At 41.8% G+C, this 17,875-nt stretch overlaps 1 protein-coding gene across 7 annotated transcripts in view; it reads left to right on the plus strand.

Moving 5' to 3' along the window:
- sgcd (sarcoglycan, delta (dystrophin-associated glycoprotein)) overlaps positions 1 to 17,532 on the plus strand; it is a 399,067-nt gene extending 381,535 nt beyond the window's left edge. For 6 of the 7 annotated variants that reach the window (XM_040032548.1, XM_040032550.1, XM_040032549.1 and 3 more), the window contains one exon: positions 8,399 to 15,607. In XM_040032548.1, the coding sequence (XP_039888482.1) occupies positions 8,399 to 8,843 (445 nt within the window). In that variant the 3' untranslated portion in view covers positions 8,844 to 15,607. Of the gene's footprint in view, positions 1 to 8,398; positions 15,608 to 16,985 lie in introns of those variants that run through there. The other variant, XM_040032546.1, reaches the window with a different exon arrangement.
- The last annotated feature ends 343 nt before the right edge of the window (positions 17,533 to 17,875 follow it).

A 17,875-nucleotide genomic window follows, 5' to 3' on the forward strand; every position in this document is an offset into this window, starting at 1 on the left:
AATCAGGCGAAGGCGCCGTGGCCAAGGACAAAGGAGTCAGGCGCAGCCAACGGGGAGCGTGCGGACGCCGCCTGCAGGCTTCGGTCTGTGCAAGTTTACAGTCGATGTCATTAAAAAAAAACACACCAGTTGTTATCTGAAGGCAGACAATATGAGGGGGAAGTGTGAAGAGTTATTAACCTTTGATTGTAGTTGTAGATATGAGGCAGGGCCGAGAAAGGAGAGAGAGGAAATGAGGATGTCCAAAAGTGGAATGGAAGACATGAAAGAGAGCGAGATGAAACTGTATTGATCGCTGTGGGGAAATGAGGCGGTGGCAGCCGCGAAAGTAATAGGCGACAGCAAGGAAATAAAGGTAAGAGTCAAAAGACGAATAACAGGCAGATGAATATATTATTATAAAGTGGAAGTACATAAATATCCCACAGCCTGATGGAAGGATCACATTAAAGAAGCATTCTTCACTTTGACATCTGTTCTGTACACACAGCTTCTGTTTTAAGTCTGGATTTTTTTAAAATATGAAAAACACTTTATATTAGAACGAGAGGCAAGGAGATGGGAAAGAGCATGAGACAAAGTTTCAATTCGCAGGGGTGGTGAAGAGGAAATGAATACGGATACAAGCCGGGGAGAGAGAAATATTTCATTGTCTGACTCCCCGAGGAGCAACCTGGGAGAATGAGCGGAGATGAGAGAGGAGGAAGGCCTTTAGAAGGAGTAATAGAGGAGGATTTCTTTTTATAACCTGCCTTCCACTGACACAGAATATGTCTGAGGTCCTTTGAACGCTGAACAAACTTCTTCGTCTTGCGGTGTATTCATTTTTATTTATTTATACAGGACAAGGACGAGCAGCAGCCTTTGACCTTTGGATTATTTAAAGTCAGTTTCCGTTGGATTTCCCTCAGTATCTCCCCGTTCCTGCCTCTTTCTTGTCTTTTCTGTTTATACCTTCATCCTTCTTTACCTTTAATGTCTCTAGTCTGTGTTTGGTATTTGCTTTACGATTGTTTTCTACTTTGAAGCTTAGTTTTCTTTTCATATCCTGTGCAGATTTTACTTGTTTCATGGTTTTCACTTGTGTCTAGTCCCACTTGCTGTTATTTGTCAATCAACCTTCAGTATATAAATATTCCTGTCCTCCTTCTTGTGTCTACCTCTTGTGATTTGTTAGATTTTATGCTTTTTATATTTCTTTATCAGCACCTTTTGTTGGAATTCGCTCCATCACGTGTTCTGTATTTTCTACTTTCACCTCGTGGCAGAATTAGTAGCAGTGTGGTTTCCTTGCATGGACTCAGCTGTTAAATGTGGTCACAAATTAGAGTTAGAGGTTTTAGGAGTTTACGATTTAGGAGGTTTGCCTGCTTTATATCCATGTGTTTGGGATCTTTGTCCTGTTAGAACACTCATTTGTTCTGTTGATTTGAGGTGAAGTTGTCCTCCTTCATCATTCAATCCACTTTGTGCCAAAACCACTGGCAGCAAAACATCTGTAGAGCATGATGCGACCCCCCCACCATGCTTGACAGCTAGTATAAAGCTCTTGGGTTTGAAAGCCTCACCTTTGTTCTAAAAGAATACATTTTGTCTATTGTTGTGCCATCTGACTGTAAAACTACATAAGTACACTTTAAAAGTAGAATGGGAGGCAGAGCCTTCAGTTTTCAGGCCCCTCTTCTGTGGAACCAGCTTCCAGTTTGGATTCAGGAGACAGACACTATCTCTACTTTCAAGATTAGGCTTCAAACTTTCCTTTTTGCTAAAGCATATAGTTAGGGCTGGACCAGGTGACCCTGAATCCTCCCTTAGTTATGCTGATTCTCATGATTCCCATGATGCATTGAGTATTTCTTCTTCACTCTCTGCATTGAATCATATCTGTTATTAACCTCTGTCTCTCTTCCACAGCATGTCTTTTATCCTGTCTTCCTTCTCTCACCCCAACCGGTCGCAGCAGATGGCCCCGCCCCTCCCTGAGCCTGGTTGGAGGTTTCTTCCTGTTAAAAGGGAGTTTTTCCTTCCCACTGTTGCCAAAGTGCTTGCTCATAGGGGGTCATATGATTGTTGGGTTTTTCTCTGTATGTAAGGGTCTACAATACAATATAAAGCACCTTGAGGCAGCTATTGTTGTGATTTGGTGCTGTATAAATAAGATTGAATTGAATAAAACACTTAAGCTGTCAACAGGAAAGCTAAATGCCTTCTAATATCTATCAAGCCTGAAGGTGTTGATTTTGGAGCAGGGGCTTCTCCGACTTCTAAGCAAAGTGATGCGAGTAATACATCGTCATCAACTGATAGCGTTTTGACCTAGAAGTCCATGAGAAAACAGGAGTGAGCTCTCTTGATACATAACTTTATTATACGCATGGCTGATGAGTCTATATCCTTAATCACTAGTTTGAAATCCTACTGAATGCAATACAATGGCTATGCTGTAATTTATGTTCCCTGTTAGAGTCAAACAGATGATCAAGCACGCTATGCTTTAGGGTGGGACTCTCTTCTGAATGAGTTGCTACAGCGTCTCCGGTTTTTTAGCCACATCCACCAACTGACGTGACTTTTATGTTCCGAGTGCTACCAGAGTTGACAAGGAGCTGAAATACAGTTGGTCAGGTTCCAAAAAAATGGGTTACTTAGTTTGAAAACACTCATCGTGATACTCCGTCATCAAACTTGCACTCAAACCCTGAATTTGAGAGGCGATGAGAAAAGTCCGAAGAGTAATGAGGAGCTGGATGTTCTCAGTCATCGGCATTCAGGGCTTTTTTCTTTGGCTTGAAGAGGCATTTCAGTATTCTCCGAACCACCTCTATGGGATCAATTTTTACTCCCTTGTTTTGCAAAGTGTAAGATTAAAGTCTAGTCCATGCTCTCTTAATGTCCAGATACAACAGTTTTAAATTGTGTTGTCTCTAATCTGTTTTTATTTGCCCTCCAGTGACACAGCTCGCTGAGAATACAAATCGATCACGGCAGGCAAAAACTATAGAAATGAGCACGGGGCTGATATACAGTAATGAGGGATTCGTCAGAAATGTTCAGTAGCAGAGAAAGGAAGTTAACCGAAGGACTGATTCACGCCATCTATACAGAGCACGTCTTTATAAGAGCGCTTATCATAAAGACTAAGCACGCGGTCAAGTCAATCAGCCACAATGACATTATGTTATTAACGACTATGTATTTAATTAATTACCAGCCTCTGTTCAATGTGCAGTAATTAATATGCAGTGGGGATTAACCCTTGTGGCAGAGATCAAGGGATAAAGCAAAGGAAGCTGAAGTTTCAATTTGGTAATTCGCTCATTTGCCTGGAACAGAGGTTTCTTTAGTTCGAGCTCACTGGTGTTACAAATACAGTAACTGCTGGGATTTTAAATGAAAAGACAACATGTCAGCATGGCTTCTTAGTTTAATCAAACTACTTTATTACCAAGGGTAATGTCAAGGACATTATAATAGGAAATAATTACCAATATTCTCACCAACTTCATTACGTACACCTTGCTACTTCCAGGTTGGACCCCCTTCTTGTTTCTTTAAGTCTTTATGAAATGCAACGCGATGCTAGAAACATTCCTCAGAGATTTTGGTCAGTATTGACATGATCACTACCAACACGTGCTGCAGATTTGTCAGCTGCACATCAACGATGTAGCTCTGCCATTCCACCACATCAGAGATGTGATTGAGTTCCGGTGACTCTGGAGGCCAGTTTTAGATAGCCAAGCTTTGTGATACAGAGTTATAAAGACGTAGACGTGGTCACCAACAATACTCAGGTACGCTGTGGTGTTTGAAGAGGCTCAGCTGGTGGGATCCAAAAAATATCTCCACCACCCTGACCTGAAACTACAAGGCAGGATGGATCTATGCTTTCATGTTGTTTGTGATAAATTCACCACCGAATGCCACAGAAGGAATTGAGACTGGTCTTCATGTCCTTGCCTCCCGAAAAAAATGCCAATCAACAACTGTCCAGTGCTAGTGTCCATTTTTGCTTTTCCTTGGCTGAGTTACTGTAGCTCATGGGGTAGAGCAGGTAATCTCGTGGTTTGAGCCCCGTTTGCCAAATATCCTCGGAGTTGCTCTCCAATGCATCCTTTGGAGTGTGAGTCTGTGTGGATGTTAGACAGCAAGCACTTAAGCATAGAAAAAAGTGTTTGTATGTATGGGAGGGAGGTATGTTGTATAAAGTGCTCTGGTGCTCAGGTAGTGTGGAAAGCGCTACATAAGAGTCAGTCCGTTTACCAAGTAGACTAACAAACTATCAAAGTGTAACTGAAAACAAAGCTTTATTCTTTTCTTTTTAAACAAGTATATGTGGCATCAGCACAAGCAGGATTTTCTATTTTTAATGCAAGAATGAATAACCTGTTCTAGAAGGACTTTAGAATAATAACACAATCGTACGCTCAGATAAAAAAGTCAGTACTGTAAATTTATCTTTCTCTCCATATTAAACTCCTCTGAACTGACGTCCTGTCATTTGAAGAGCTTTAAGCTACTTTGGTCATGAAACGAAGAAAATCCTGGAGTTTCTTTCCTCCCAGATAACCCGACGCTGAACTCTGAAACTAAAGTGAACTTTGCTGCTGGTTTTCTTTCTTGCCTCTTTCAACATTTCCATCTGGTGCAACTGTAGTACAGCGCCTCAGTGTTCTTTGTTCTCGGGGGGAACGCAGGTCACCACCCAGGTGAATTTATTCATTAATGACGCCAGGAGCAAACTCGAGGGATGACACCAGCATCTAGAGATTGTCAGCACACATGGGTTCATCTACCATCTTATTCTTGTGCTTCTTCTGTAATCTCTGTTACTCTCACCGATGCAACTTGCATGACTTTACTCCCTGTTGTGATTTTTCTCATATAGATTTCTTATATATTGCATATAAACAGTTTCGGAGTTCTGTTATATGGATTTTCAGAAATTTATAGTGTATTTTTTTTAAACTTTCTTCTTATTTCTAGCTTTTCTCATCATGTTTGACAGGAAGGAAAAATGTGAAAATACAGGTGTGCACACTTTTAATTTAGTTTTTTGCTCAGGTGAATGTTTAGTAGTACTTAGCTGAACTGCAGAGCTGGGTAATAGTTCCTCACTGCAATCGATGTTTCTACACCTTTCACATAAGTATTCCTGTAATTATTTGTGCATTTTAAACTTAAAGCGGAGTGTTCAAGCAGATACACAACTTCCAGTTCAAGACTGTGTATTTAAAGAGTGGAGGAGTTCGTTATAATCTTAGCTTTAAAATACAGTTAAAAGAAACTTTAGAGGGTAATTTACAGTAGACTAAAAATATGCACAGAGCCAGTGATTAATCACACTTTGCAAGTCATATAGAAGCTTTGATTTATGGGTTTGTTTCTTACTCCACCACCACCGCCAAAAAACTCTTCAGCAATGCCGTCTCCGAGTAGTTTCTGTCTTACCTTTCTACTTTATAAACGAGAATCCCTGCTGTAATAAATAAACCAGTCAACACATCATGTTTATCTGGGTTTTAAATGCATGAAAAAAGATTTGGAAACAGAGTCTCAGCTGAGGAAATAGTGAAAACATGCTTCAGATTAACACTCTGAGTGCACAGAGGCTAAAGCTACGGCCACACGGGGGAAACAGTGGTTGGAGACAGCAGCACTAAAGTGGTTCCTTTGGATCTGTGACCACTCCGTCGGCTGCTGTCTTCATATGATAATAAAGGAGTAAAAAGGCGGAGCCAAACAGCTGTCGCTCTCATCGGTTTGCGATTGAATGAGGCCAGTTTGGCAATTACATGCAATCTGTTTATGATAACTTTGCAAAATTTGCAATTCTGTTACTGTCTGAATCATATTCAGTATACAATATTCGGAAATTTAGTTGCTGCAGGATAGTAATTTACCTGAAGAGTTATACATAGGCACGCTGCATTCATGCATTTATACAGGAATACCACAACACAACTAGATGCTACCAATTGAAACGAGACCCTGTTCCCAAGAGCTGTGTTGCAGTTGAGCTGTGTTGCGGTTGAGCTGTGCTCATCGGCACAGACTGCCTCTGCTAGAGATTACGTTAGCTGGGTTGTGTTTGCAGTCTGTGTACATTTATAGATGATAAATGAATTTTTTAATATGTTACCAGCCTGAATTGGATCACAATTGTTTGGAAACAGGTTGCCTCCCAACAACCAACCAACCAACAACCAAGGTGGTTGTTGCAGCTGCTTATAATAAACTCTCCAGCCACACCAAAAGGCCTGAAAGACCAAAGACGGCAGCTAAACTCAATAACAACGTTGTTTCCAACAAAAACGCATTCACAACATTTAACCAAGTTAAGAACACTCAAAGAGGTGGGCCTATCATTGTTATGGATAAATGAGACGCCCTCATGAACACAGAAGCTTCACAACACAAACCACTGGTTTTAAGGACAGATGACACTTTCCAAAGAAAACATGTAAAAGAACCTGTTTCAGAAAAGTTCTGGAAAAAAATCTTTGGACAGATGAAACCAAGGTGAAAAAATATGAAGTAGGAGAGAAACACTCACATTCTCAGTATACTGCATCACCTGTTAGTTACGGTGGATTTAGTTTGTATGTGTGGCTGCCAGTGGAACTGCTGATAGAAACAGGATGACTTCTGATGTGTACAGAGCTGTTCTCTCTGCTCAGACTCAGAAAACACAGCAAACCTGATCAGACAGCAAATAACGACCCAAAACAAACTGCTAAAGATCCATGGTTTTGGATTCTTTTGCGTCAAAAGATCCAATCCACGAGTTTCTCAATGCAAAGAAATGGGATATTCTTCGATTGTCACGTTTGTCATCTGATTCGTATCCAGCAGAGCAGGTTTTGCATTATTAAATAGCAAACAGAATGCAGAGAGACCCACAAACAGGGAACAACTGTGGGTGACTACAGTCAAAGCCTGACAGAGAACATCAAGCGAGGAAACTCAACATTTGGTGATGTCCATCATTTGTAGACTTCAGGCAGTCGCTGACTGCAAAGAATCCAAGTATTCGTTAGCTACGCTTCATTCAGAACAAAACCTCGCATTCTCTCGTTGTGGTATCAGCTAAAACCTTCCATGTGGAAAAAAAACCATCACGTATTTTATCCACAACCAGCGTGGTGACAGGAAGACAGGAAGTGTACAGAGCGCTCCTGTTTAGGTTTGACTGTCGTGAGGCGTTCTGACATCTCTGCAGCTTCCTGTAGAGATCGGCTTGTGCCTCTGAGTGGTTTTGTCAAGATGTGAAGCTGAGTGGGCTGTTTTTTTTAATCCTCATGCAGAAATTTTGAACAGCCACAGCATGCAGAGAGGGGCCGTAGTGTTCGAGTGTCAGATCCACTTACTTTGTGCTCCATTCACAGCACTGGTTTCAGAGTGGCTGTTCTCACGTTTTTCTTCAATTCTTCAGACTGTTTTTGTTTTTTCATTACACGTAAGTTCAGGTCACTGTGGAGGAACCGCAAAGACATACAAAAATGGGTAATAGAGTACTGTGCGCACAAGTCTTGATTTAGCCCTCATGTTTTAAATATTTAGCTAGAAGAACATGAAACGTGTGCAAACACAGATGGAAATAGAGGATAAAAGGCAAAAACAGAGCTTGTACAATTCTAACAAGCTTGAAAGTCAATATTTGGCTTGACCACTGTTGCTCACTCAACACTTGGAAGCAAAATATAGAGATAGCACAGTACTCTACATCCACTTTCAACTTTTTCCCAATTTGTAACTTTTCTGGACATCTTGAAACCTGTGGCTTATTCCAACTACAAATTGTTGACGTCTTGGTGAATTAGGTATAAAACAAATGTTGGTATAATTTAAGATCATTGAAGGAATTGAAGACATGTTAGCAGCGATTCAGAGGTCTGGAACCTCCACTGTCATTCACAAATAGAAGTGGATAATCCATTCATTTGGTTTTTCTGTTAGCTGAACAGATGCTCCACGTACCCAAAACGGCCTTCACATAATTCTATACAACTGTTTATTCATAGAAACAAATATTTACTGGTAAAAGTAATGCTGTAAATGTCTGTAATGCAGTAGTCTAATGAGCAGATTCCCTTACATAAATATGTTAGTTTGACGTGAATCGAGTTTTTAAAACGTTTCCACTTTCAGTCTGATACTGATGAGCACTGGCTGTGGGTGTATTTACTAATAGAACTTATACAACTGCTGAATTTAACTTGGTGCTTGGTTTCCATGTAAACCTTCAAGGCTCCTGTGCCATATGTATCATGTAAACTATTCACCACCCATCATACATGAATCGGTGCTCTTCCTTACCCTGTTAGAGTTCACTTCAGCCCCTCACCCTGAACGTTGTACCTGCCGTTTGTAAGCTGCTGCCTCTGTATGTTTCCAGGCTGGAGTCTCCCACCCGCTCTCTGCTGATGGAGGCCCCGAAGGGAATCCAGATCCTGGCTGAGGCCGGAGACATCCAGGCCATCTGCAGGAGCGAGCTGCGACTGGAGTCCAAAGACGGAGAGGTACTGTGTGTCCACCGAAGCAGGAGTTTATGGGGTTATGTTGGGTTTAATACAACTGGGATGTTATTTTCTGCATTTTGGCATGAGATCTCACCACACCGGGGTCTCGAGGTAAGAATAAGTCTGACGAGTCAAGAAAGCCAAAGAGTCAAGAGTTCAGACCCTGTTAAACCACAATTAAACATTTTACCTAAACTATCTGTTGCAATTTATGGACCCACTTCTAGCAGAATTAGTATCTGCAATTTTTGGTTGCTTGCTTACATGTGTAAGTGCAACGTAATGTACAATATGACATATTTTTCTGAAAAGTGCCTTTGAATCAGAAAGGATCTCAGCATTTTTTAAAAACACAAAAAGCCACTAAAAGTGGAATTTTTGTGTTTTTTCTTCACAAAGATGAGAAAAAACTTTTCAACCACCAACTGCATCTATTTGCTTTGACCTCCATTCTTAAGATTCCCAGGAATGAAACTAGGCTGCTATTTTTATAAAATTCTGAAAGATATTTAAAGACGACACCCACTCCATCCACAGCCTGTTTACCACGCTGCCATCTGGCAGATAAACACAAGTATCTGCTGCTGTACCACCAAACTTGTTCCTGAGGCTGAAAGATTTCCTGAACTCGTCCTGAACTTTGCTGTGAGAAGAAGCATTTTCATCTTTTTATTCATTTGTATTTTTTTCTTTAGTAGCTTTCAGCGATTAAAAGAATAATTGATTAATCGCTGTTGAGATTTCTCTGCTTCTGCTCATCACTCTCTTCGTTATGAAAATGACAGTTTTTTTTAATGAGTGTTATTTGTCTCATTTGGAGTTTTGTTCATTCATTTCTAATCGACTTTAACGAACTCCACCAAACAGGGCCAGCAGGCTAGTTTGAAGCTTCCCATACTAACCTCATTAAAATGGTGCCAGCAGAAGTGACTGTATGTATGAATGTATTCCAACACAGTTTCAATTAGCTAAAAAAATCCCAGCGAATAATAAATATTCTTTATTTTCTTATACTGAGCCTTCAGGTCATCGTCGGTCTGAAACACGGCGTCTCTTTTTAAGGACTAGAGGAAAGAAAAAAATCGATTATATTCACTTTCAGCTCCATGTTACCCTCTTAGATGCTGGTAGACTTGCATTATTTACAATTCAAGATAATACAGTAAACGTATTCATACATGTGCTCTCCTCAGATCAAAACCTCCTTTCATTTATAGCCAGCTTTCTGCTGATTGGTTGCCCTTTCTGATTAACATGCACGTGGGTGGGGCTGACTGCATTAGCATCACATTGCCATTGACTCTGCCTGCACAGTATGAATGCTGCAACCTGTGCAGGCTACATCATAGCGCTACATTCACATAGCCTGTTTGCCCTTGTGTATCTAACTTCCTCTCTTTTAAAAATCTGTGCCTGCACTGTTCGCCTTCAAGCACACAATAAGTGGTTTGAGGTAAAAACTTCTTCCTGTCTTTGAGTCCTGTTACTCTAAAAGTGGTTTTTGCACAAAGCTCTCGCTCTGCGCACCGACAACAAGTTAACAAATTAACTTTTCTTGTCCTGCGGCCATGCTGGCTGATGGGGATCCATCTCAATTCAGCATTTTCTCCTGTCCAAACTTATTTTTAGCAAACATCGATCCAAACAATAGCTGGCTTCCTTCGCCAACATGGGCCGGCGTTCTCATAATGGCTGGTGGCAATTTCCCACATGCTGGCCGTGCACCAGGATCTGTAAGAGCCTCGCGGAAAAAAGAGAACATAAGATGATTGGTGTTCTGTTTTATACTCTCTCATCCTCCTTTTACTAATTACTTCCCCACAGTGTCTCCTATGTGCTGCTAGCTTCCATTTCCATCCATCTTTCCAGTTTTCCGTCCTTCCTTCCTCCTTTCTCTGCCCTCTTTCTGTCGTAAGCTTGTTTACCTCCCCACCCTCCAAATTCGTTCATCCACTCATGCTGCTTCCTTCCTTCTTTCATCCTTTCCTTCCTGCTCCTAAATTCCCCCAACCATCCCCTGATTCGTTACACACATCAGTCTTCACATTCATCACGGCCGGCTGCGCTGATAAAAGGATTTCCCTCCTTAGGTTGCACCAGTCGTGTCATGTCAAATCTGCTAAAATCAGCGGAGGAGGATTAGGAAGAAGAAAGTGTTTAAAAGTTTCCCACAAAAACAGTTTCATACATTAAGACAGACTGCTGATATGAGATGGACACAGAGAGGGAGGGCGGGAGGGAGGGCGGGAGGCGGTCTCAGGAAGGTGCCCTTGAATCCAGTTTAGTCCAATTAAATGCAACCGCAGCGGCCATGCTGCTGCCGCGTCTTCTCACAGATTTCATGGATGTGTGGTCAGAAATGAGGCTGTTGGACTAACGGTGGGCAGTGCATATAATTAGAATCGCGTTCTCACACTCCATTAGGGTTGCAAATGTCCATTTGTCAAACCTCTGTCTAACACACATTCACGCTCCCCCTCTCTCCTCAGGCGCCGCCACTGCAATTACAGAAAGGTTTTGGCTATTAGACACCCACAGACCACACAGGCAGATAATGAAATAGAGTCGTGCACACTCTTCTCGAAGCATTTTTTAAAGCACGCAAAGAACGACCCGTAATTCCCGAGCGCACATGCGCAGTGACTTAAGGCGTCCTTGGTACAGCCGTCTGGACAGGCTGCACTTCACATGTGTAGCTGCTGGCATGTTTAATTACATGGACGCTGCATCAAGTGTGAGCTGAACACCGGTGCTGTCATAGTTCAACCTTAATTGACTCACTGTTGGTTATCCACCAAGGTGAGACAGACCAGTGCAGATTTACATCACAGCCCGCACCAGTTAGCAAGAAAGGCCACGCAGTCTGTCTGAGACGGGCAAGGAAGACACTGGCAGTTACACAAGAAAGTCATCACACACAAGCACAAACTGTTGTGAAGCCAGCAGAGATGCATTTAAACATTTTCATCACGAGACCCTCGGAAGCTGTTTTCTCTCTGACAGAATACAGAGAAACAAACTAGAAGCTAAGTTCGGATGCACAAGAGTCTGTAACCATAACTGTGCATACATTTACAAAAAGAAACGTTACCTTGTCGAATCTATGAACTCAACAAATGTGGGTGTTTGTTAAGTGTTGGTGTCGTTGCTCCAAAAAGTAATTTATTACACATCACACGTGAGTAAATGTCGGTCTTAGCCCATCCTAAAAGTGTTCATTTGTGGAACCAGGGTTCTCTCTTTACCATCATGAGATACGTGGACAAAAGTATTAGGCCACATATTTTTTCACTTCCCAGTTCCATTGACATGGGTGTATAAAATCGAGCGCCTAGCCATGCAGTCTGCCTTTGCAAACATTTCCCAAAGAATGTCTTGTTGTAAAGCGCTCAATGAATTCGTGCATGGTACTGTAATAGGATGCCACAGCAAGGTCCGTAAAAGCATGGCTGGATGATTTTGGTGTGGAAAAACGTGTAGAGCCCTGACTTCAAACCCATCAACCACCTTTGGGATGAACTACAATGGAAATGGCAAGCCTGGGCTCCACATACAACATCCAGTGTCTGACCTCACAAAAGCTTTTCTGGATGAACTGACAAAAATTCCCACAGGCACGCTTCCAAATCTTGTAGGAATTCTTCACAGAAGAGTGGAAGCTGCAGTAGGGGCACGGCTTTTGGAAAAGCTAGTGTAGATGTGGCCCGATGTTTTTGCTCATATAGTGCGTGGCTCAGTTGAATGGATTTACCATCATATCTTCACAAATATGCACATCAGACAAAGATAATAAAAACTGCAGATGTATGCATTATACAGGACTGATAACAACCATTAAAGAAATATTAGCTTAGCCATTAGGTGATGTCTTCCTCCTAACAGCAGGTACCTATCACCATGTGCAGGGTGGTCGTTCCACCCTGCTAATGGAAGTAATATGCGGTGTGTTGAGGGCTAAAAAAGCCACAGAAGTCAGCATCGGGGAAAAAGGGTAAGTGATAATATAGCTCATGCAGAGAACATTTGCATTCCTACGGGAGTCTTTTCCCTCCAAGCTGCAGGAAGCAACAGAAAACCTCTGGAGACATGAAATAAAACCGAACTGATACCTTGACCTCACCTCACCTTTACCTGCCCAACCTGTTTGTACTGTTGCCCATCACAAGCACACAGACACACGAATTTATCCCGCCGCCCACACACACATTTACACACAGGTTCTGGAGTGTCTCACACCGTCTGCCCCTCGTGGTGAAAGATTTGTTCAACAGCAGCTGTCTGAGGAAGTCAGCTGAGACTCTGCTTTAAAAGTGTTCCAGGTCATTTGATGGCGATGCCTCCCCGAGGTGCACCGTAATGGCTCCTTTACCTTTTTATGGCTGGAGAGCTCCTCCTGTCCGCAGCCGGTGCAACACCAGCCTCATACGAGCCCCGGGAGGAGGGGAGGAGGGGATTCATGCAGCGGTGGTTTGTGGCTGTGCAGACCGAGAGAGATGGTTTGTTCCAATCAATGAGGGGAGTAAAATGAGTTATGGGTTAATGTGTTTATGGAGCGGCTTGCAGAACAACTTTTCTTAGGTTTTGCTCTCCTTTTATTGCTCAGGAGACGAGAGGAATAACTTTTGAATGAGCCGACTGTAAACTTGTAGAGGGCTTTTTTGCTTTTTATTTACCCTGTTTGGGACTCTCTGCCAACAAAATACTTGAAAATATCCCAAAATAAAACTCTGTTCATCTGGAGTTGGGGCCTCCTCAAACAAAACACCTGCTGTAGAGGGCAATTTAGTTTACAGTGAAGTCTAAGTGCTGAGGAGAAATATGATCATAGGCAACCAGTTAAACAACTTCTAGTTTTACCTTCAGGTTTGATTGGTCCAAAGCACAGTGTGGTCTCCTAATAAGTGCACAGTTTTTAGTTTCCCAAATTTCAAACCTCCTAGATGGACCTAATGGCCAAGGAGCCAGACAGTTTTTAATGCTCTTGTTCAGTAGTTCTCCAGGGTTTCTGAAGGTCTTTCAAATGTTTTCTTTTACCATTTGCTGCTTTTTCAGTCATTTCCTTCAGTTCGGTTCTTGTACCTGACCATTTTCTGAGGAATTTTCTTTTGTTGTTTGCTGATGTTTGTTGAATTCTTCAATATCTTCAAGAACTTTTTACTAGCAGTCTGTTGCTAAACACATTTTTCCAATTTCTTTAGCTGATATTTTTGCAACAACAATGTAATTCCCAAGGAGCTATTAGTCACAAACCTTGCACACCATGCCGAGATATGTAGTGTCTTTAACAAATTGAGGAAACTGGACAAGTGGAGAACAGAAGAAGTCTAAAAACTATTTACAGCAGACAAGGAGAATCTGAAAGTGATTTCCTTAAAAAAGGCCCTGACACAGGATGTATCTGGTCCTTCAGTTGAGCCATCTACAATGTTTTCAAAGCCTCATAAAATGGAAGTGGCTTCCTTTAGAATAGACCAAGAAGCCAATCTTAAGGATGGGAAACAGGGAGAAAAGGATGAGGTATGAAAATCTGACAGAGGTCCAAGATCATCTTGACAGAACAGAGCAAAAGGCAGCCAATATCCAAAGAAAAGCTTTCAATGCGCTTCTAGAAGACTGGAGAACTATTCCTGAGGACTAAATTTCAGAAGGCTTCCCCAAAGAGCTCAGGCTGTGCTGAGGAATTAAGGTGGTCAGTCCAAATACTGTACAGATGCTGTGTTTCGCCTTATATGCTGTATTTCGATGTATCTTTGCAGGTTTTAATAAATCTCTGCACCTATTTCCAATTTTCCTAGCAAAATACAAAAAAATGATGGGTGGTATAAGACTACAACACTGAACTGTATTTGCTATGTTTAGCATGTTAATCACAACTACATTTGGTCACCAAGAAGTCTTTCTCTTCTCTCCTGGACTCAGCCAGTCCTCAGCTAAACTGAATCGCTCTTCTTCTCTTGTCACTCTTAGCTGCCCTCAAAGTAAATCATTCACTCGTTCTCCTTGGCTTTTATTTTCCTTCTCAGGACTTCTGACTCACATAAATAGTGTCTGAAGCTCCTGACACCTTCGCTCTCCCCTTCGTTGGTTGCATAGAATGTTAAGTGACCTGGATACTCAACTGCAGCATCTATCCAGTTTTTCTGACTTGAGATTTTTCCTCCCACATTTCCCAGTGTTTTCCAGCCCTTTCAGTGGACATGAGTGGAATGAATTGTAAAGGTCATGTGTTGGATTTGAAGTTAACAGCATCGCTGCACAGTAGGGTCATATCTATGATAAAAGTCACTGAGATTGCTCCTGCCTGGCATCATCTGTGCAGAAATCTCTCTAGATTGAGGCGGTGTTGTCCTACAGGATACTGCAGAGGCATGCCTTTTACCAAAATGTCATCAGTTTTAATCCCTGAAGGAGGAGAAAAGATAAAGATGAAGAGTAAAAGTAAATTTGTCAAAGCTGAGAAAAGCTGGAAACGGAGTTTAAGAGGTTTAGAAAACAGTTCTGCGTGTCTGCAGGTCAGATGATCACAAAGGTTCTTGTTGTTGGTATATACCAACAACGTATATGTATAAGATTTACACCTATTTTTCACTCATCCATCCTCAATCATACAAGTCAGAAAATCTCAGCAAGTTGGTTCTGCTCATAACATTGTGCAAATTATGTTAATGAGTTTGCATCAGTGCAACTTTTTAATTTATAGGATGAATTATCTGGTTTCTTTCTCCCTTGAAACGGGAGACATTTTCTGTTTCAAACAGTAAAGATGATAAACTATGACTGATGAGTTGAGTCCATAAAATATGTAGAAGATTATTCAGGTTAAAATGAAAACCAGCAACTAAAGCAGTGAAAATGCCAAGTATCATTGACATGAAAATGAAAATTAAGAAAACAAGCAGGAATTACATCCCAGGAACTCTGGGGTGGAAATTAGTGTCAGAATTCTTCCTTCTCTAACCCACAACAAGACACAGCAGAGGTCAGTGTTTCCCTGAGCCTGGTTCTGTTTCTTCCTGTTAAAAGGGAGTTTTTCCTTCCCACTGTCACCAAGTGCTTACTCAGAGGGGTTGTTTGATTGTTGGGGTTTTCTCTGTGTCATTGTAGAGTCTTTACCTTACAATATAAAGCACCTTGAGGTGATAACTGTGGGATTTGGCACTGTGTAAATAAAAGTGAATTGAATCTAAATTGAATAAGGTGTCACTGCACTGACGCATCAGGTTAGTCTGTCACTCCTGAGTCGTCATTTACCAACGAGCAGGGTTACTGCTGTGACCCGTTTTAACCCCAAAAACCTGTTTCTCAAACGCAAACACAGTCTGTAGTGCCTACGTCTAACAATCAGGAGAAGATGAAAATAAAAAGTCAGCCAAATTAAGTGCAAAGCAGAAAGGCAGCTGAACCTCCACCCCCGCCGACGTCTCTCTGAGACAACTAAGACTCTTATCTCTGTTTAGTGTGGATGCTCCTGGCAACTGATTAATATTTGATTAAGCGGGAGGAAGAAATCAGAATATTGAGTCATTGAGTAAGAAAACACTCAGAAAATAGTCTGAGAATAATGAAATGGACAATTTCTCCCCACGAATAGCATGTTTACTTAATGCAGCTAACATTAGCTGTGCTAGCAGAAGTAGCCTTCTTTGCTCACGAGTATGTACGTACGCTTGGAGTTTCCCGACACAACCACGATACAGCCAGTCTTTATTTAGCTCTACAGAACAGTCCTGGTTAGCAAGGCTAGCATTCCCATTGCTGTTTTACAACTTTCAGTCACAGCTAGCTTCAGCGAGTGGTGGGTGACTGTGTGACATCTCAGAACCAACAGTTAACTGCATTGTGTCTTAATAAAATATTAATACCTCATTTACCAGGGCAGCATTTAGTCACTTTGCTTTTTATTTATTATGCTTTACATTCATAAAAACAGTTGTGATATCTTTCACAGACACAAAAACAAAGCTAATTCAGCTAACTGGGTTAGCTAACTCAGATGGGTCTTTGCACCGATTTGCCCATAAATCCATCTTTCTTCTTAACTACTAATCTAACTGAAGGTAGTTTGGGGGGGTGTTGAATCTATACCAGCTGTGACATCTATCGCAGGTCTAACATACAGCTGACCGATTTAGAGTAACTGGTTATTCTGACATGCACGTTTCTGCATGTTCTCCATGTGCCTGCATGATTTCTCTCTGGACTTCAACAATCCAAAATCCAGAACCTTCTCGCTGTGATGGGGACTGTGCTGAGCTGAACTCTGCCACCTCACCAACCTATAATTTCAAATTTCAGCACTATGTACCTCAACATGTGGATGCAAGCAAACTAATTTTTGCAGCAGTCTTTTCCAGACTTTTCAACCATCTGCTTTTCATGCTTTGTTTCTACATCTCTACCCATTTCATTTCTCTTCTTTACTTTCCCTAATCTCACCAGTTTGCTCTTCTCCCTCTACGGCAGATCTCGCTGGATGCTCAGAGGATTCGGCTGTTGCAGCTGCCGGAGGGGAAGGCCTCCACCAGCTCCTCGTCCTCTGGGACCAGGCAGACTGTCTACGAGGTTTGCGTTTGCCCCAACGGGAGGCTCTTCCTGTCCCAGGCTGGCACCGGATCCACCTGCCAGATCAGCAACAACGTCTGCCTCTAGGACTCATACGTACAAAAATAAACAAACACATCCTGAAAGAGAGACGGGCTAAACAGACAGATGTACACATATCGCCTGCCTTTAGGACTGATTCACAGATAACACGTACAGAAATACAAAGACTGCCAGAGCTGATGGACAAACAATCATAGATACTGTACTTGCAGACACACTGATGGAAACACTTTACAATCACAGACTGATGTTTAGGCCCAAATGATATGTTTTAAGCTCCTGACATGTTCCAGTTTAATGCAACCTTTTTCTTTCCCTTAATTTCCTGAGTTGAAGTCGATCATCATGAGAACCTAAAAGTCTCCGCTAAGCTCTTCACACATAGAGATCATTACAAGAACAAAAAGAAACAAAGAAAACGTTTTTTAATACAGCTGAGGTCTCCATCACATTGGGAATAAACTGACTCTATTTAGCAAAAGGCCAGTATTTGTAATATATCTGTGTGATCCTAACAGTCATACGCAGAGATCTGTAATCACACCACACATATTTTAACACGTGAACATGGTATATACACACACACACACACACACACACACACACACACACACAGACACACACACACACACACACACACATTGTTTGCTTGTAGAAGCCTCCTGGTAGAAACTAAAAGGAGGATCTCCAGAGAGTTACTGAAAGAGACGCTGACGTGTTCCCTTTCTCTGTCAAGAGCATTTCAGTAC

The sequence above is a fragment of the Simochromis diagramma genome, unplaced genomic scaffold (assembly GCF_900408965.1).
Source record: "Simochromis diagramma unplaced genomic scaffold, fSimDia1.1 OVJJ01000216.1, whole genome shotgun sequence".
Taxonomy (NCBI): domain Eukaryota; kingdom Metazoa; phylum Chordata; class Actinopteri; order Cichliformes; family Cichlidae; genus Simochromis; species Simochromis diagramma.